The sequence below is a fragment of the Netta rufina genome (genome assembly GCF_964035555.1).
Source record: "Netta rufina genome assembly, chromosome: 32".
Lineage (NCBI taxonomy): Eukaryota > Metazoa > Chordata > Aves > Anseriformes > Anatidae > Netta > Netta rufina.
Window position 1 is genome coordinate 1 of NC_140156.1, and position 20458 is coordinate 20458.

At 64.2% G+C, this 20458-nt stretch overlaps 1 protein-coding gene across 1 annotated transcript; it reads right to left on the reverse strand.

Annotated features, from left to right (window-relative positions):
• Positions 1–5680: 5680 nt before the first annotated feature.
• Positions 5681–18628, reverse strand: LOC311220506 (EVI5-like protein; the record flags this gene model as incomplete). The annotated part of the gene is given in 21 exon segments (XM_084304069.1): positions 5681–6126; positions 6128–6246; positions 6785–6880; positions 6976–7071; positions 7542–7688; positions 8297–8449; positions 9028–9168; positions 9705–9833; positions 10043–10183; positions 10945–10977; positions 11575–11628; positions 11759–11819; positions 11920–12017; positions 12100–12189; positions 12320–12463; positions 12756–12881; positions 13154–13228; positions 13599–13823; positions 13909–14098; positions 14890–15080; positions 18501–18628. Coding segments are annotated over 20 exon segments (2713 nt in total), but the record flags the coding sequence as incomplete, so codon positions are not given.
• Between the last annotated feature and the right edge of the window lie 1830 nt (positions 18629–20458).

Consider the following 20458-nt stretch of genomic DNA (forward strand, 5'->3'; position numbering starts at 1 on the left):
TAAAAAAAAAAAAAGAAAAACAAACAAAACAAAACAAAACAAAAAAATCCCCAACCTTCCCCCAGATCCATCCCTCTGTCGGGGTGTGGGGGGGTCTGGCCCTCACGGGGCCTCGCATGGGCCCCGCTGCCCCTGAGCCCCTGCACCCCCAGGAGGCGGGGGGGGGGGGCTGGGAATTTCCCTTTTTTCCCCCCCAAAAAACCCCTCTCCATGCACAGGGATTTTGTTGCTCTCCCTCCCCGGATCCCTGGGGCCTTTTGCCCGGCTGGTTCTGGCGTCCTGGGCGATGACCGGGGCAGAACCGACCCCCCCCGGCCCCCCCCGCTATTATTATTGTCGTTCTCATTACGGTTACCCTTAATTACTGCCGTTGCGCTAACTCTCAGTTATTTCCCCTCCTCCGTCGGGACCCTTTTCGCTTTTTGCTGCTTTCCGTTCCTATTCTGTTCCTATTTATTTCCCGTTCTGTGCCCCCCCCCCGATGTCCCCCCCCCGCTCCCCTTTGCGTTGCGTCGCGCCCCTCCGCAGCTCCCTGTTGCTTTTTGCCCCCCCCCGTCCCAGGATGTTTTACCCGTGTCCCCCCCCAAAAAATCGCTGTGGGGTCGAGCCCGGTGACCCCCCCCACACACCCCAAGGATGGGGCAGGGAAGGGGGGGGGGGCAGGGGGCCGAGGGCCCCCCCACCTCAGTAGCAATAAGACCTGCAGCCCCCCCGGGGGGGCTCTGCGCGGGGCTGGGGGCTGCGTTTGTGTTATTAGGATATTTATTGCGTTAATATTAATGTTATTACGATATTTATTGCGTTTGGGGGGGGGGGGGGGGGGGCACAAAATGAGGAGAAAACACGCGGGTTGGGGGAAAGGCCCCTCCCTGAGCAAGCCCCCCCCCCCCCCTCCCTGGCCTGCCCCGTTCCCCCATATTGGACTCTTTGTACTTTTCATGGCAGAAATAATAAAAATATGGGAAAAAAAAAGTGAATAATTGGGAAAGTGGCCGTTATGGGGGGGGGGGGGGCACTGCGGGCCCTGTGGCGCTGCTGCCACCTGCCGGCCGGAAGCCGGAAGTGCAGCGCCCGGCTCCGCGCGTGCGCAGAGGCGCCGCTGAGGCTGCCCGTGCACAGCTCCCGCCAAAAGCCACGAGCCGGGGGGCGCGCCGTCTCCGGACGCGGTGCGCCACTCAGTGGCGCCCTCGTGTGGACATGAGGGGAAGTGCAGGGGGGCGCTGGGGAATCCCAGGGGACTGCACCCAGTGGGGGGGGCACTTGGGGGGGGACGAGACACTGGGGACACTGGGGGGCATTAGGGACATGGGGGACGTTGGGGTAAGAGGGACAGGAGCTGGTGGGACATGAGGGGGACACTGGGGGCACCAGCCACAGGCACTGGGACATGGGGGACACTCAGGGGGGGCACTGGGGGCACTGGAGGCACTTGGGGCATGGGGGGGACATTAGGATTTGGGGACAGTGGGGACCCGTGGGTGTCATCGTGATGGGGCACTTGGAGATAGGGGGGCCTTGGGGACACGGGAGGGGGGCACTGGTGCCACCCACCCCCGCGGTGACGTCCCCGGCCTTGGTGTCACCGGGGAGACGGCGGCCTTGGGGCCACCCACGCGGGGGGGGGACACCCTTGGGGACAGCCCCGGTGTCCCCTTTTGTCCCCGTCACCCCCCCATGGCGCCGCTCCGGACCCCCCCGCTGCTGCTGCTGCTGCTGCTGCTCCCCGGGGGGGGGCCCGCAGGTGGGGAGGGGGCCAATGGGGGGGGGGGCAGGGAGGGGACCGGGGGGGTTCGTGGCCGGGGGGGGGGACACGAAGGGGACCCCCCTCAGGTGTCACCTCCCGCAGGACCCCCCCCGGGCTGGCCCTGGGGAGGCGCCGAGGATCCGGGGGGGGCCCCGAGCCCCCCGAGGCTGCGCTGCAATGGGAGAGAGCGGGGGTGAGTGGAGGGGCACTGGGGGGTAATTGGGAGGCACTGGGGGGAGAAATGGGGGGGAACTGGGGCACTGGGGTGCACTGGGTGGTAACTGGGAGCACTGGGGGGGGCACTGAGGTGGAACTGGGAGCACTAGGGGGCACTGGTGGGGAACTGGGGGCACTGGGGTGCACTGGGTGGTAACTGGGAGCACGGGGGGGGGGCACTGAGGCGGAACTGGGAGCACTGTGGGGCACTGGGGGGTAACTGGGAGGCACCGGGGGGGACATGGTGGTAAATGGGAGGAACTGGGGGGCACTGGGAGGGCACTGGGAGCACTGGGGGACACACTGAGGGGGAACTGGTCGCACTGGGGGGGCACTGGGCAATAACTGGTGGCACTGGGGGCCCAGCCCCGCTGCCCCCCCCGGCTCCGCCTGGACGTTTCGGCCTCCCCCGAGTTCCCGCCCGCCCCGGGGCCGCGCGCGGTGCCCGCGGGAGCGCGCGTCTTCGTGCAGGTGGGGGGGGGCCGGAGAGGGGCGGGGGGGGGGGGCGTGCCCCTGGGTTCTGACCCCTCCCCCCGATCCCCCCCCAAGTGATCCCCCCCCCCAAGTGCCCCCCCCAGTGCCCCCCCCCCAAAGACCCCCCCCCCGGTAACCCCCCCCAGTGCCCCACCCTCCATTGACCCCCCCCCAGTGACCCCCCCCCAGTGACCCCCCCCGGTAACCCCCCCCCATTGACGCCCCCCCATTGACCCCCCCCGATAACCCCCCCCCCCATTGACGCCCCCCCCATTGACCCCCCCGGTCCCCCCCCCAGATCTCCCTGTCCCGCGCCCCCCCCGGGCTCGGCTTCTCGCTCCGCCGCTGTTCGGTGTCTCCGCGCTCAGCCCCCGGGGGGGGTCCCGGGGCCGCCCCTCGGCCGCTCGTGGTGCTGCGGGGGGGCTGCGGGGGGGCGGCCGGGGGGGGCCCGGTGGCGGGGGGGGGGTCCCGGCGGCGGCTGCTGCTCTCGTTCCGCCTCCCCCCCCGCTTCGCCGAGCCCCTGCAGTTCCTCCACTGCCGCCTCCGCCTCTGCCGCACCGGGGCCGCCGGAGCCGCCGGGACCGGGCTGCCCGCGGTAAGGGGGGGGGAACGGGAATGGGGGGGGGGCACCGGGAATGGGGGGGGCACAAGAGAATGGGGGGGGGCACCAGGAATGGGGGGGGCAGAGGGGACTGGGGGGGGGCAGAGGGGCACGGGAATGGGCACCGGGAATGGGGGGGGGCACAGGGGACTGGGGGGGGGCACCGGGAATGGGGGGGGGCACCGGGAATGGGGGGGGCAGAGGGGCACGGGGGGGGGGCACCGGGAATGGGGGGGGCACAGGGAATGGGGGGGGCAGAGGGGCACGGGGGGGGGCACCGGGAATGGGGGGGGCACAGGGAATGGGGGGGGCACAGGGGACTGGGGGGGGGCACCGGGAATGGGGGGGGGCACAGGGAATGGGGGGGGCACAGGGGACTGGGGGGGGGCAACGGGGAAAGGGGGGGGGGGCAAAGGGGCACGGGGGGGCATTGGGAGTTGGGATGGGATTTAAATGGACTGGGGGGGTGTTACTGGGACCGGGGGGGGCACCGGGAATGGTGGGGGCACCGGGAATGGGGGGGGGGCAGAGGGGCACGGAGGGGAGCACCGGGACCGGGGGGGGGCAGAGGGGCACGGGGGGGGCTACCGGGACTGGGGGGGGCAGCGGGAGTTGGGATGGGATTTAAATGGGACCGGGGGGGGGGGGTCCCGCTGCGGGGGGGCGGTGCCGGCAGCCCCCCCGCCCCCCGCCGTGTCCCGGCAGTGCCGCGCGGAGCCGTGTCCCCGCCGAGGGGGCGGAGCCTCGGGGTCAGGCCCCGCCCCCCCGGCCCCGCCCCGGCCCCGCCCCCTCGCGCGCGCTGCGCACCGTGAGCCGCCCGATCGTGGTGACGCTCGGAGCCGCCGGCACCGCCCCCCCCGGTGCGACCCCCCCCCAGTGACCCCCCCCCATTGGGACCCCCCCCGGAATCCCCCAGCGACCTCCCAGTGACCCCCCTGGGCCCCCCCCCAGTTGGGACCCCCCCCCGGGACACCCCTGTGACCCCCCCGGGACTCCCCCCCCAATTGGGACCCCCCCCAGGAACCCCTCCCACAATGGGACCCCCCCCCAATAACCCCCCCAACAACGGGACCCCCCGGGACCCCCTCACAATAACCTCCCCCAGTGACCCCCCCCAATGGGACCCCCCCCAATGGGACCCCCCCCATAACAGGACCCCCCCCCAGTAACCCCCCCCCCTGAAGATGCCCCCCCCCGAATGGACCCCTCCCCAATAACCCCCTCCCGGGATCCCCCCCCCCGCCCCCCCCCCACTAACCCCCTTCCCCCCCCAGGTGCCCCCCCGGGGCCGTTCCCGCCCCCCCCCCCTCCTGCGCCGCCCCCAGCCCCCCCCTGCGGCTCAGCCCAGGCCCCCCCCGCGGGTGAGTGCTGTTTTTTTTTTTTTTGGGGGGGAAGGTTTTTTTTTTGGGGGGGGGGAAGGTTTTTTTTTTTGGGGGGGGGGGGTTCTCAGTTCCCCCCTATTAACGCTGCCCCCCCCCAGCCCCCCCCGTGCCCCCCGGGGCCGTGGCCGCCGTCTCCTTCGGTGCCTTCGTGGTGGGGGCGGCGCTGGCGGGGGGGCTCTGGCTCGTCCACGGCCGCACAGGTGAGGCCCCCCCACAAAATCCGACCCCCCCCCCCCCCAAAAAAAAATCCTCCCTCCCCAATCTGCCCCCCCCCATTTCTGCCCTCAGCTGCCCGCCGCCCCCCCCCGGCCCCCCCCGGTTCCAGCACGGCCCCCCAGCGTGGGGGGGGGGCAGGTACTGGGGGGACTGGGAGCACTGGAAGGATGGGGGGGGGCTGGGAGGGAAGTGGGAGAGCCGGGGGGGCACGCTGGGGGGGTAACTGGTACTGGGATACTGGGGGGGGCACTGGGAGGGAACTGGGAGCACTGGAAGGAGCTGGGGGGGTAACTGGTAATACTGGGGGCACTGGGAGCACTGGGGGGGGTTGACTGGCAATACGGGCACTGGAAACATTGGGGGGGGGGGCACGGTGTACTGGGAGTACTGGGAAGAGATTGGGGGGGGGCACAACCAGTAAATGGGGGCACTGGGAGGGCACTGGGAGGATACTGGGGGGCACTGGGAGCACACTGGTTTCCCCCCCCCCACAGCTCAGGACCGATCCGAAGCTGCCTCCAGTTGGGGCCCCCCCAGGAGCCCCCTGAGCCTGGGACCCCCCCCCCCCAAAATGTGTCCCTCCCCCCCCCCCCGCAGCCCCCCCAAATAAAGGCGCTGCCCCCCCCCCCACGTGTGGTTCCTTGGGGGAGGGTGGGTAACATTTTGGGGAGAAACTCGAGGGTTTTGGGACCCCAGACCTTTTTTTTATGGGGGGGAGGGCACCTCGAGGGGTTTGGAGTCCTGGGGGGGGGGGGGGGGCATTTTGGGGGCCCAAACCATTTTTTTTTTTTGAGGGGGGGGGAATCCAGGGGGGTTGGGCATTTTGGGGCAAATCTCCGCGCTTTTGGGATCCAAGAACACTCCCGAGGCAGCCCAAAAGGTGTTTTTTTTGTTTCCTTTTTTTTTTTTCCTTTTTTTTTGGGGGGGGGGCACAACATTTTGGGGCGACTCCGCAGGGTTTTGGGGCCCCCAGCACCTCTTGGTTCTTTTTCCATGGGGTCCAAATGGGAGGGGGACAAGAAGGGGGGGGGGCAGGATCGGGGCCACGCCGGGGGGTCCTCGGTGTCCCCTGGGTGTCCCCAAGAGTCCCCTGGGTGCTGTGGGTGTCCCCAAGCACCCCCCCACGTCCCCTGGGTGCCCCCGATGTCCCCAAGTGACCCCAAGCGTCCCCTGGGTGCCATTGGTGTCCCCTCATGTCCCCTGGGCCCGTGGGAGTCCCCAAGTGTCCCCTGGGTGCTGCGGGTCCCCAGGGTGTCCCCCCACGTCCCCTGGGTGCCCCCTGGGTGCCCCCGGGTGTCCCCTGGGTGCCCCGGAGCTGGCAGTCCCCCTCTTTGTCCCCTCGTCCCCAAGGGTCGGGGGCGCCCGCGGTGTCCCCGAAGCCCCCCCCCAGCGTCCCCAGCGGGTCCCCGAGGTCCCGGGCGCGGCTCAGGGTGCCGGGGGGGGCCCCCTCGGCGTCGCTGTCGCTGCTGTCCCCCATGTCCCCGAGGTCCCCGCGGGGCAGCGCGAAGGGGGGGGGGCAGCTCCTCGTCCGAGGAGCCCAGCGAGTCCTCGTCCCCCAGCCGCCGGCACAGCCCCACCGCCCCGAACGCCAGCGGGCCCCGCAGCAGCCGGATCTGCGGGGACACGGGGACGGGGACAGGGGGATGGGGACACGGGGACAGGAGGACAGAGGGATGGGATTATGGGCACAGGGGAATGGGGACACAGCGACGGGGAGACGGGGACAGGGGGACAAGGGGATGGGGACAAAGGGACAAGGGACAAGGGACAAGGCAGGGGCCAGCAGAGAAGGGGGGGGGTGGCACAGGGAGGGCCATTGTCACCAGCTGTCCCTGTGGGGACGTCGCCGACGGCAGCACCCGCACGGGGACCGGGAGAGGCCAGGGGGGGCGGGAGGGGGGCCCTGAGACACCCGAGGGTGACAGCCCCGGGACGTGGGGCACACAGCACCCATGGGTGCGGGGCAGGGCAATCCCAGCACCCATGGGTGCTGCACATACATCTCCCAGCACCCATAGGTGCAGGGTATGGGTCGCCCAGCACCCATGGGTGCAGCGTTTACACCTCCCAGCACCCCTGGGTGCAGGTGACGGGTCTCCCAGCACCCCTGGGGGCAGGAGGGCGGCACCGCAGCACCCATGGGTGCCTTACCTCGGCCTTGAGCTCGTCGATGTGGTCCTTGAGCTGCCGGATGTACTGCGCCGCGTCCGAGTGGTTGAGCTGCCCCTGGAGCATCCCCTCCTCCCTCTGCGGGTGCGCGCGGGTCAGCGGGTGCCCCCCTGTCCCCGTGTCCCCCCGGTGTCCCCAAGGTGTCCCCAAGGTGTCCCCCCGGTGCCACCCACCTGGATCTCCAGCTCGGCCACGCGCTGCCGCATCTCGGCCAGGGCGGCCATGCTGTCGGCCTCGCGCAGCCGCACGGCCATCACCTCCTCCTTGCTCTGGGGACACACGTGTCACCGTGTCACCATGGCACCGTGGCACTGTGTCACCCTGTCTCTGTGTCATTGTGTCACCGTGTCACTACGTCACCATGGCACTGTGGCACTGTGTCATTGTGTCACCATGTCACCGCATCACCACATCACCGTGTCACCATGTCACTGTGTCACCCTGTCACCCCGTGTCACCCCAGCACCGCGTCACCGTGTCATTGTGTCACCGTGTCACTGCATCATCCTGTCACCCCATCATCCTGTCACCCCAGCACCGTGGCACTGTGTCACCGTGTCACCGTGTCACCACACCATCGTGTCACCCCATGGCTGATGGAGATGGGACCCCAGGGCAGGGGACGTGTGGGTGCCCCTGAGCGTCCCCAAGTGTCCCTGAGCATCCCCAGGTATCCCTGAGTGTCCCCAAGTGTCCCCAAGCATCCCCAATTGTCCCCAAGTCCCCCCGGTTGTCCCACCTTGCACTGTGCCTCGGCGTGCTTGCGGTGGCTCTCGCTGAGCTGCGCCTGCAGCCCCTTGCTCTGCGCGGCCGCCAGCCGCAGCTGCTCCCGCAGCCCCGCGCACGTCTGCTCCGCGCGGCCCAGCACCGTGCGCTGGATCTGGCCCTGCCAAGGAGGGGGGGGGGACGGCTCTGTCACCCTGTCACCTCCCCTCCTCGGCCACGGCACCCCCGGGCGGCCCGGCACCCCCACGTGGCCCGGCGCCGTGCCCCCGGCTCCCAGTGACACCAGCTCAGCACCCATGGGACCGGTGTCTCCGGGTCAGCACCCGTGGCACCAGCACCCAAGGCCCCAGCAACCCCAGCACCCCCAGTACAGCACCCATGGCCCCAGCAATCCCAGTTCAGCACCCATAGCCCCAGTATCCCCAGTTCAGCACCCACAGCCCCAGTATCCCCAGTTCAGCACCCACAGCCCCAGCACCCATGGTCCCAACAACCCCAGTACCCCCAGTTCAGCACCTATGGCCTCAACACCCCCAGGACCCCTAGTTTAGCACCCACAGCCCCAGCACCCATGGCCCCAGTACGCCCAGTTCAGCACCAGTGGCCCCAGTATCCCCAGTTCAGCACCCACAGCCCCAGCACCCATGGCCCCAGTATCCCCAGTTCAGCACCAGTGGCCCCAGTATCCCCAGTTCAGCACCCAGCACCCACAGCCCCAGTACGCCCAGTTCAGCACCAGTGGCCCCAGTATGCCCAGTTCACACCCACCTGTGTCTCCAGCTGCAGCACCCGCTGCCGCAGCGCCCGCAGCTCAGCCTGGGCCTGTGCCTCGCGCAGGCGTGCGGCCAGCACCGCGTCCTGCAGCGCGTTGGCGTTGCTGCGCCGCGGGGACTCCTTCCAGCGCCCCCCCGCACGGCCCGCCTGCACCACAGGGGATGCGGTGTTGGGAACGGGGGGGTCGGGTGGCCGGGAGGGGACACGGGTGGCCGGGGTGTTGGGACAAGGGGTCCAGGTGGGGGGACATGGGGATTGGGGTGGCTGGGAGGGGACAAGGGGTTGGGAAAAGGGGCCCAGGTGATGGGACAAGGGAATTTGGGTGCTTGGGAGGGGACCCAGCTAGCCAGGAGGGGACAAGGGGTTGGGACAAGGGACCCAGGTGGCCAAAAGGGGACCCAGGCACTGGGACAAGTGGCCCAGGTGGTGGGACAAGGGGATTTGGGTGGCTGTGAGGGAACCCAGCTGGCCAGGAGGGGACAAGGGACTGGGACAAGGGACCCACGCGTTGGGACAAGGGACCCAGGTGGCCAAAAGGGGACCCAGGCATTAGGATGAGGGCCCCAGGTGGCCACAAAGTGGCCGCAGGTGGCCAGGAGGGCCCCAGGCACTGGGACAAGGGACACGGGGTGGCCGGGGGGGACATGGGGGTGGCCAGGAAGGGCCCCCAGGGGTCAGGACAAGGGACAGGGGTGGCCGGGGGGGGACACACGGGGTGGCCTCACCTGCCAGCTGTCACTGAGGTCCTTCACCTGCTGCTGCAGCTCCGTCAGGGACTTGACGGCCTCGGCCTCGCGCAGCGCCAGCGCCTGCAGCTCCTCCTGCAGCCTCACCACGTTGTCCTCGTCCGGCAGGAGGCTGCTCCTCTGCGGGGACACGGGGACATCGGGGGGGACGCCCCGGGGACAGGGGCACCCCGGGGGGCTCGGGGGGAGGTGGGGATGGATGCTTGTGGGGTGCCGGTGGGAGCTGATGTGGGGACGGGGACATGGGGGACACCTGGGGACACTCGTGTGGCACTGGGGATCCCTGGGGACAGGGGGCATGAGGGACACTTGGGGACACTCGTGTGGCACCGGGACAGCAGGTCCAGGAGCCCCCATAGCCGCTCGTGTCTTTGTCCCCGTCCCCGAGGCCACTCGTGGGACAATCCCTGTCCCCAGAGCCACCCGTGTGACACTCCCCGTCCTCAGGGCCACTCAGGGATTGTCCCCAGCCCAGGGACCATCACGGGACAGTCCCCAAGGACCTTCACGGGGCTGTCCCCAACCCCAAGCTCCCATATGGGAGTCCCCAACCCCAGGGTCCTTCATGTGGCTGTCCCCAAGGTCCTTCACGGGGCTGTCCCCAACCCCAGGGTCCCTCGTGTGTCTTTGTCCCCCCGCCCCGAGCCCCCCCCCACCTTCTCCATGTCGAGCACTTTGTCCTGCATCTCCTTCAGGGCGCCGAGCGTCTCGCTCTCCCGCAGCCGCGACTGCTCCAGCTCCGTCTCCAGGTGGGTGACAAACTCCTCGCTGAACCGCGGGTTCCCCTGCCACCGGCCCCGAGGTGTCACCCGTGGGTGCCCCCCGCCCGGTGACACCGCCGGGACGGGGGCTGGGGACGAAGGGGGACACCCGAGGAGGCTCAGGGACACTTGGGGATGCTTGGGGACACCCAGGGAGGCTCGAAGAGGCTCTGGGACACCCGGGGAGGCTCGGGGAGGCTCGGGGACATTTGGGGACATTTGGGGACACCGACCTGCTGGTCCTGCAGCTGGCGGATGGTGCTCTGGGCGCGCTGCAGGTTCTCGGTGGCGGAGGAGCAGCGCTGCTTCACCACCGCCAGCTCCCTCTTGATGATGTAGTTCTCCTCCGCCTCCTGCGCCCGCGTCACCTGGCCCTTGGGGACACCACGGGGGAGGGGGACGGGTCACCTCCTGGGGGTGTTGGGGCACCGAGCCCCGTCCCCGTCCCCCCGTTGGGTCAGCGGTGCCTGTGGGGGGAGATGAGGGGGGTGGGGGTGCAAGGGGGGCACGGTCCTGAGGCTGGGGACAAGAGCAGGGCGTGGGGGATGAGGTGACACCCAATTCTGGGGACATCAGCCCCGTTTTGGGGACACCAGCCCCATTCTGGGGACACCGGCCCTGTTTTGGGGACACCGGCCCCCAAATGGGTGGCACTGGGGACGAGAGGGTGGCGTTAGCCCCATGGTGGGTGGCACCAGCCCCTCCGTGGGTGACGCTGGGGACAAGGAGGTGGCACTGAGGTGACAGCAGCCCCACGAGGACCTCCAGGGGTCATCCTGCCCCCTACCACCTGCACCCAGCGCTGACCTCGTGCTCCAGACCCACCGGTTTTCTTCAAACTCACCAAAACGGCGGAATTTTACCCCAAACCCTCTCCCCAAGCACCGCCGCGCCGCCCCCCGCTTTATGTCGAGCCCCCAAACGGGCCCAAAACCCCAAATTTGCCCGCCCCAAACCCCACCGCTCCTCCTTCCCCCCCCCCCTTCCAAAGCGGGGAAGGTGCGCGGGAGCCTCCGGAAAAGCAGGCAAACCTCCCCGACCGAGCGAGCCGGAGGCTGGGAAGCAAAGAGGCGGGGAGAAAAGGGTTAAAACGCAGCGGAAAAGGGGCAAAAAGAGCCATTTTTGGGGACGCTACCTGGATGAGCCTGTCGGCGAGAGCCGCGCTCTCCTGCGGCCGCCGGCGGAGGAAGAGAGAGAAAGGAGACAGGTAACGAGATAAACGCAGACAGAGGCAGCGAGAGAAGCCGTGCAGCAGAGACACCCGGCACCTTCCCGTTTTGGGGCGCTTTCCAAGGATTTTAGCTCTTTTGGGTGCGGGGTGGGGGTGGGGAAATAGGGCAACCGCCGGGTTTTGCCCTAAATCGGAGCGTTTTCCACCTCCTGGAGGGAGAACCCGCTTGGAACATCGAGGAGGAAGGCGCCTGCTGGATGTGGTTTGCCTTTTTTTTGTTCTTTTTTCCCAAAAACGATGCTGAGAGGGGGAGATTTTGGGGGCGCAGCCCCGTAAGGGTCTGCTGGAGGTCATGGGGTTGCACCCAAGGGTGCTGGGTATCTGGATGGCAGCCTAAGTGCGGGTTTCGGGTGCTCCAGGGTGTTTTGGGGTGCTCCAGGGTGTTTTTTTGGGGGGTTCCAGGTTGGTATTGGGTACCCCCAGCAGGTTCTGGGGGCCCCCAGGAGATTTTGGGGGCCTCCTGGAGATTTTGGGTGCCCCCAGGAGGTGCTGGGTGCCCCCAGGAGGTTTCGGGGTGCCAGCCGTGGGGCTCACCTTCTCCAGGGTTTCGATGCGCTGCTTCAGCAGGCGGTTCTCGGTGCGGAGGCGCTGGGGAAGAAATTGGGGAAGAAATCAGGGAAAAATCAGTCCCGGGGGGGGGTGCTGATGTCCCCAGGGGGGTGCTGATGTCCCCAGGGCTCACGTGGCCCCAGGCCGCTGCTGCACGACCCCAGCTCACCTTGATCTCGATCTGCTCCTCCATCTCCTTGTTCTTGATGGCAGCGTACTCCTTCTCCAGCCTGCGGGGGACACGGGGCCGGGCTGGGACATGGGGACGGGGCCAGGCACCCGCCCGTGCGTCTCGGGGGGGCGTCCCAGGGGGCAGGAGCCCGTCCTCACCTCTTCATCTTCTTGGGGTTGTACTTGACCTGGAAGGCCCTGAGGATGAGCTTGTCGGGGCAGCTGTCGAACTGGTGCGGGATCACCTTCTGGAAGTACTGCGGGCACAGCCTGGGCTGAAGCCACGGCCCCAAAACGCAGCCCGTGGGACAAACCTGCCCCAAAAGCAGCAGCACGTACCTGGGACATGCCCTCCATGTCCAGCTGGACGAGCTCGGCCTGGTTGAACTGCAGCAGAGCCATCCCCACGCGGAAGACGATCTCCAGCCCCTGCGGGGATGGCCGTCACCTTTCCCACCCCCCTGCCCCCGAGGGGTTTGGGGTTTCTCCCCAAAACGCCCCGCAGGGAGAGCATTTCCCCCCCTCTTCGTGCTGCAGGCGTTTGCCGCGGCCCCATTACCTCGTACATGAAGATGTCGAAGACGCGCGTGGCCACGGGCAGGGGGAAGGTGGTGAGGAAGAGGGTGAGGAACCAGGACGAGGCGTACATGGAGGTGAGGAAGCTCTGCGACCGAAAGTGGATGTTCAGCTCCGGCAGCTGCTCCTGCGGGGGGGAAACGGGAACGAAAACGGGGCCCGGGGGCCTATTTCAGGGGTCCTTTGTGGCATTTTGGCATGGACGGGCCCTCGGGGAGGTCCCCGGGGATGCTCCCCCCGAGGAATCGTGGAGGGTCCCTGGGGTGCCCCCAGGATCTCTGGGTGACCTTCACGGGAGGATTTCATTTCTTTCCAGCATCTCCCAAGCCTCTCACCTCTCTCCCACCTCTCCCAGTCCTCGTCCCCCTGATCCACCCTCAGGCTCCTGCCACCCCCAGCGTTTCGGGGGCCGTGCTTACCTGCAGCATGTACTCGAACTGGTAGATGCAGAGCCCCAGCTCGGCCATGCTGGGCTTGAAGAGCTCCCGCAAGCGGTACTCCTGCATCAGCCTGACGAACACGCAGAAGGCCTCCTCCTCGGGCATCTGGAGACCCGTGGGGACACAAATCCCCCCTTAAACATCCGCCAGCAGCTCCAGAACGGAGCCTCCTGCCCTCAGGGGATGGGATGGGACACGTTGGGAGCCAGCCCCGGCTGAATGGGAACGTGAACGGGGGGATTTTAAACCCAGGGGGAGCAGGGGGTAGGGGGAACGAGCCCATTTGGCTCCTGAAGACGAAGAAAAAGGCTCCTGTTTCTCATCCCCCTCCTACCACCCCCCAAAGGGCGTTAAAAACCCCAGGGGCCGCCACAAACCTGCATGAGCAGCAGTCCCACGATGAAGGCGCTGCCTTGGCAGTATCCGACCTCCCGGTCCACCAGCGAATAAGCCTGGAAAGGTCCCAAAATCGAAAGAAACAGAGGTGTGAGCTGGGGGATGGGCTGGGGCACCGTCCCTGCTCGCTGCAGGCGTGTGGCGGTGGAGGGAGGGCTTGGCCATGGCGTAGGAAATAGCTTTTTATTCAGCTTGTGCGCATGACATCGCTGCAAAGCTCAGTTTTGACCCCCAAAAGCTCATCTATCCCTTTCCTGATTGACTCAGAACTCCAGGAGTAAGCAGGTCTGGGGCTGCAGATTCGGTTACGCCGCGCCAAGCAGCGGTGCCGGGAGCTGGTGGTGGGAACCAAAGCCCAGCACAACTCCTCGCCACCAAAACCAGCTCCCCAAGCCCAAAACGCGGCGGTGCCGGAGGAGACGTTACCTTCATGACGTTGAAGAGCACCTCCTGGCCCAGGCTGTCCTGGCCCTTGAAGAACTCGTGCTCGGGGTAGGTGCGGGCGATGTCGCGGCGGATCAGCTTCTCGCAGGGCGAGGACATCTTGAGCAGCTCCGAGTACTGGTTTTTGACGGGCATGTCGGTGGCACTGCACAGCAGCTGCCAGACGATGGCGCGGAAGTGGTGGGGGATCCCTTTGCGGATGAGCTCCTGGGGAGAAACGGGGTGAAAAACCTGAGAAAACGGCTTTCCATCGGCTTGGAATTGAGCGAAAGCCAGGCGCCGCCCCCCGCACCTTGAGCAGCTTCTCCTTCTTCTTCCGCCACTCGTCCCACTCGTTGACGATGCGGCCCCAGAGGATCCAGGTGTCCTCCTCCAGGTGGCTGAGGTTGGAGGAGGCCGAGGAGCTGGAGACCAAGGAGGAGCCGCTGTTCCTTCGCGAGCCGTTCATGGAGCGCATCGACTTGGAGTCGGCCTCCAGCAGCCTGCCAGAGACGGAGTTAGCCCCCAAAAAAAGCCCCGAAGGAGGAGAGAGCCCCCAAACAGGAGATATTCCCCCCAAAAGAGGACATACTCCCCCCAGAAACACCCTAAAGGAGGAGACATTCCCCCCCAAACACCCTAAAGGAGGAGATATTCCCCCCAAACACCCCAAAAGAAAACATATTCTCCCCAAAACCGCTCTAAAGGTGGACCTGTCTCCCCACAATACCCCAAAAGAGGAGCTTCTCCTCCCAAACTGTCCCAGGGGAAGAGACATTCCCCCAAACCCCTCCCAGATGGCACCCAGATGGGCGATTTTCCCCAGCCAGCTGCTGACAGCTGCCCAGGACTGGTTTCTGTAACGCCTTTTGCTCGATAATGGGATCGCAGCGGGGTTTTTTTGTGGGAAATGTTGCCTAGAAATGGCTTTCCGAGGGAATTTGCATTTCAGAGCTGGAGTTTTGGGGCACAACACTGCTTTACTGCAGAGCTTTTCGCCTCGTCCTTCCGCTAAGGGAGCCTCGGGGCTCGCTTCCCATCAATCGGGTAAAAAAACGAACAAAGTGGGTGCATTTCTTATTGACGAGTCCCAAACAGCCACCTCCTGCCAGGGGACCCACCTGAGCGATCAAACCCTGCTGCTGTCAAAGAAAAAACCGAACGTGGACCACAAAAAAAAACCCAACTGGAGCATTTTCACCTTGCTTCGGCTGAGGCTTGGGAGAAGGGCGTTGCCGTTTGATTTTGGGGGAAATCCTTGCCCCAAAAAAGGCCGTTTTAAACCGGGGCTCACCGGTTCTGCTCCTCCAGCTTGGCCAGCAGCTCCAGCTCGTCGGGGCTGAGGTTCTCCGAGTCGGAGGTGGGCGAGCACGCCGGGGCCGAGTTGACGGAGGAGAGGGCTTCGTGCGACGACGAGTCGGGGCTGACGGCCGGCGAGGCCATCGCGGCGGGGCTCCGAACCCCCCGGGGGCTTTGGGGTCTCACCTGGAAGCCAAATGACAACGTCAGCGGGACGGGGACCCCCCCCTCCGGCTCCGTGAGCTTTTCTCCTTCAAACCTCCGGGTGCTGCTGCAAATTTCTTCCAAAAAGCCCGGTTTTAGCTAAGCCGTGGCGTGGGCACGGCTTGGTTTGCAGCCCGCGGAGAGATTTGGTGAAGTCCATGCCAAAGGAGCCTGGTTTCACGTCGAGCCAGGTCCAAGCGCATCGTCCTGTGGTTGCTGTAAATTAGCTACATGAAATGAGGCTAAAAACTGGAATTTTGCCCACCGTACCCTCATTTTGGGCCAACGGACCCTCGTTTTGGCCCAAAGTACCCCCATTTTGGCCCAAAGTACCCCCATTTGGGGCTTATTGTGAGAAGAGAGGATTTCCAGAGCACTGCCCCCGCTGGGGATTTGCTTTGGGTGCTGACGCTGCACGGTTTGCCCGTTCCGGCAGGATTTTAGGGAAAAAAAACCCTCCCTGGAGAGGAAAAAGTCCCCGTTTGGGCACGGCGGGGACTGGTAGAAACGGGGTGGGAAGCGGCAGGTTGTTTTTTTGGGGCTGAAAACATGCTTTTTGGTGAAAACTGCTGCTGAAGATCAGCAGAGTGAACCTGCATTTGGAGGGGATCAAGAAAGCAGGCAGAAAAGGAAGCGCCGTGGATAGGAAACGCCCGGTTTACCTGATCTGGCCTCAATTTGCTCTGTGCAGCTCAAGTTATAAAATCACGAGGGGTTTAACCAAAAAGCTGCGTTTCCTTCCCATTTTTTGGGGGGGAAAAAAATGGCCCAAAATGAGCTTGGAGGAGAGCAGCGTGGAGGCGCAGCCGTACCGCGACTGAGGCAAATCCTGCACGGTTTGGTTAATGGTTTCCGAAAAGCAGCAAAATTTAACAGAGGCGCTTCGGGGCGAGAACCGGGTCAATGGTTAACGGGCTTGGGCAGATTTGCTCAATAAGCAGGAAATTTTCCCATTTTTTTAAGGGCTGCGGGGAGGAAAAAGCCTCAATTGTGCCTAATTCAGCTGCACGTGGTGGGGCAGGGCGCATCCAGCCCCGTTAATTCGTTTTGGGGAATTAATATTTCCGAGGTCTCGGCTGCAAAACTCCACGTTAACGACCAAGCCGGGGTCCGACGGGCTGCAAAAACGTCCTGAAATGGCTTTTTAGGGAAAAAAAATAGCTCCGCTCTGGCGAGGGGATTAAAAAAAATAAAGAAGGAAACATGCAAAATGCATGAGATCAGCTCAAAAGCGAGGCATGAGGACGGCAGCGGTGGTGATGCGACCAAAGTGGGTGGAAAAGGGGAGCTCTCCCTCTTCAACCTGATTTTTTGGGTGAAATCCTGGCGGTTTTGGGTAGTTTTGTGGTGTGGAGGGAAGGAGCTGGCAGACCCCGGTCTTTGGGGCGTTCCGGGGTGCCTGTTGGCAGCGGGAGCAGCCTCTGGGATGAGAAACCACTTGTTCCGGGGTGACGGGGACCCAAATTTGCTGAAAATGCTTGAATTTGGAGCAAAAAGGCACACCACCCTGCGGATGGAGGCGCCGTGGGGCAGCTTTTCGAAGCATCCACCCCAAATTCCCCTCGGGCTGGGGGACGAGGACCTCAGCAGCAATCTGGCCAAGGGGTGACCAAAGGCCCTAAGAAAACTGGGGGGAAAACAGTGAAAACGGCCCCAGAAACACCACGGGGGCGGCCAGGCACCAATTTGAGGAAACCAGTCCCAAAAAGGGCTTGGATGACCCCAAAACGCTGCAGAAATGCCCATTTTCAGCACGACGTCGAGGCACTGACCTTGAGCCCGGGCCACTTCCGAAGGAAAACGTGAAAATTTCCACCCTTTCACTCAAAATCTGCCAAATTTGCAGCTTTTTGGGGCCCTTTTCGCAGCTTTGTACCTTTTCTGCGCCGTTTTGGGCCTTTTCTGCCCCGTTTTGGGCCTTTTCCACGCCGCTTTTGTGCCTTTTCTGCCTGTTTTTATTTGCAGCATCTCTCAGTGCTGATTTGCACCTTTTTCACCCCATTTTCGCTGTGTTTTTGCAGTGTCTCCGACATTTTTTTCAGCTCCAAAGTTCCCCAAAGCAGCGTTTTTGTCGCGGCCGATCACAAAACTATCCAAAATTCGCTCGTTTGCCAGAAAAAAACGGTTTTTAACTCATAAAAGGAGCCAGGTGAGGAAAAAGAATCGATTCCACCCCAAATATTTCAGCAGGACGTTCGCAAGCATCACCAGCAGCCGCGGGTGGAGGATAGAGAAGGAAAACGGGCAAAATGGGTTTAAAAACCATGTTTTTTGCCACCGGCATGGACCAAGCAGAACATTTTTTTCAGCTAAAATCCCCCCAAGACGCCGCCAATGTCAAAACCGACCCAAACCCACCCAAAATCAGGTGGAAATTGAGTTGAACACCAAATGAGAGCAAGCCCCCCGCAGCCTCCTGGGGCATTTTGGGGGGAAAATCTCCCAAAACACCACTCAGGCGGCGATTTTGGTGCTTTTTGCACTTCCAAATTGGCTGAAACAAGCCCCAAACCGCGTGGGTTTGGTGTCTTTTGGGGATTTTTCACCAAAATCGTGTTTTTTTTCCCCCCCATGGTGGCAGCAGGCATTAAACGCTGCTGGCGAAGCCCCCGACCCAGTGAAAAGCAGCGAAAAAAGGGAAAAAAAGAAAAAAGAAAAATGAGAGGTGGGATTTTGGGGCAGAACCCTGCGGTTTGGAGCCCGAGCTACCCCGGCGTGGCTAAAATCGCTGGGTTTGAACCCAAAAGGAGAGGCGGGGACGGCACAAAGCCGCCGATGCTCCATCTTCATTACCGGGGGGGGCACACAGGGACCCCCACCCATGGGTGCTGGGGGGGGTGGGGGGTTTGGAGGGGGGTGACAACAGCCCCCCACCCCCCCAGCGCCATTTGGGGGCTCACAACAATGCCTGAGGGGGGGGCACCGCTTGCTGCACCCCCCCTCCCTTTTTTTTATTGTTCTTTTTTTTTTTTTTATTGTTCTGCTTTTTACCGATTTTACCCGATTTTTTACCAATTCACCTGATTCCAGGGAAGGGCCAACACCCACAGCAGTGAGGGGGGGCGCAGATTGGAGCCCCCCCCCCAAAAAGAAATCAAATAGGGGGAGCCCCATGAGGGGGGGGCAGCCCCCCAAAACCAATTAACCCCCAAATTAACCCAAATTAAGCCCAAAAGCGGAGGGGGGGCGACTCCAATCACCTCCCCCCAGCCGGGGGGGGCCCTTTTATGCCCCCCCCCCCCGTCACCTTGAGGGGGTTTTAGGCCCAACCCCCCCCCCCCTCAGGGGGGTGCTCACTGCCCCCCCCCCCCCCCCTCCAGCCCCTGAGGGGGGCGCCCCCCCCCCGAGGGGGGAGCCCCTCCCTCCCAGAAAGGGGCGGGGCTTCCCCGTGGCCACGCCCACCTGCGCCGCGCTGCCATGGCGACCGCCGGCTGCCTCCGAGGGGGGGGCCCGCGGCTCCCCCCCGCCGCCGCCGCCGCCGCCGCCGCCGCCTGGAGCCGAGCGGGAGCCGCGGCCGCCGCGGGCCCCGCCGCTGCCATGGGGGAGCCGCCGCCGCCGCCGCCGCCGCCCTGACACCGAGTGACAGGCGGCCCCGCCCCGCAGCCAATCAGCGCGCCGCCTTCGCGCCTCTGCCCACCCACTCCCGGGCCGGCAGCCAATCGCTGAGGGCGGTCCGGGAATCAGCCTCGGAGGGGGGGGGCTAGGCTAAAAGGCCCCGCCTCCTGGCCGCTGAGCCAATGGGAAGGCCGGAGGGGTATTGATGGATGGGTGTTCCGCCAATGAGGTTCAAGGAGATGATCCTCCCTCCCCCCGCCGTGGGCCTTTTTGGGAGACGAATGGCAGGCACAAATGGAGGGTGATGGATTGGCGGAATGACCAATGGGATGCAGCCTCTCGCCTGGAGTGGCACCTCGGTTGACAGGAGAGGACAATAAGCCCCGCCCCTTTGGCTGAAGCCAATAGCGATGGCTGATTTGATTGATCGGAGGCGAGGCAGCCAATGAGGAGCACGGACACAGGGCGGTGTTCCCTCCCCTCAGCACAGGTGCTTGATCCCGCCTCAGCGGCTGGATCGGCCACGTTGATTGGCCGAAGAGGGTTATGGACAGAAGCTCCCACCAATGGGGCGTCGAGTAGCGAGTGGCAGCTCTGAGGCGAAGGGATCCGCCCCCTCCCGTTACCTCAGCGGCCTTGGGGGGCCCTCGGAGGGGCACCGGGGCCGGGGGAAGGGGGGGGGGGCTCGGGGCAATGGCGGCCCGGGGGTCTTGGTGTGATCGGAGCCCCCCTGTAGGGATCCCAGGGTGGGGACATTGGGGGGTGCTGAAATCCCCAGGGATGGGGACAAAATGGCTGCCGGGGGGGGACAAAATGGCTGCCAAAGGGGGGACAGCCTGAGGCCTGAAGGTGCTGCGAAGGAGAGGAGATGGCCCTGGGGACAGTTTAATGGTGCTAAAATGTTTGTTTGGGCAGCGTAAAGGGTTTTTCAGCCGCTCTGGCTTCAGTAGTTAAAGTATTTTCCTTGGGGAAACCACTTTGCCAAGTGGTTGTAAATCCACCTAGGATAAAAACCCTGAAGATAAAGATATCCCTTTAAAGATAAAAACCCTAAAAAAGGTTAAAGAGTGAAGGATGGTTGAGCTGAAGGTGTGGGAGCTGATTTTTTTTGGTCCACTCCTGACTTCTGGCTCTGTTTTTGATTCTTTCTGATTATTTCTGGTTTCGATTCTTTCTTCTTAGAAAGTGCTGTCCTGGATTTTTTTTTCCTTTTTTTTTTTTTTTTTTTTTATAATCTTCTCCCACGTCACTGAAACAAATCACACGCTTGGGGGGGGGGGGATATATCCACCCTGAGAACATGTGAGCCAAATTCACAGCATTTGGGCCCGAAACCAATCCTGTCGCTTCTCATGAAGTGCTGGGGCCCTGCGGGTAATGAGTGGCCACCCTGGGGGGAAGTTCGGCCTCAACTTCCCCTAAATTCGGGATGAAAAAAGGGGAAATCGGACAAAAGGAGGAAGCTGTTTGCCCTGAGCAAGAGAGCCGGGGTGAAGGCCATTCACTTTTTGGCCGTGTTTGCTCTTCCCCCGTGCCTCAGTCCTCTGTGAAATTTGGCCAAAATCAGTCAACAGCGAAGTTACTCATAAATTCAAACTTTCATTTTCTGCAATAGCCCCGGGGCTGCCTGGCTCAAAGCCCTGCGGGCAATAAAAGAAGTTTCAGGAGGAGGAACGAGGGAGTCGCTGTCAAAACAAAACGAGGATTTTCACAGCACCAGATTAAAAACAGTTGAAAGTCCCACAAAAACACCGAGCAAAACCCGCAATGAGAATTCCCACCGAAACCCAAACCAAACCAGGGAG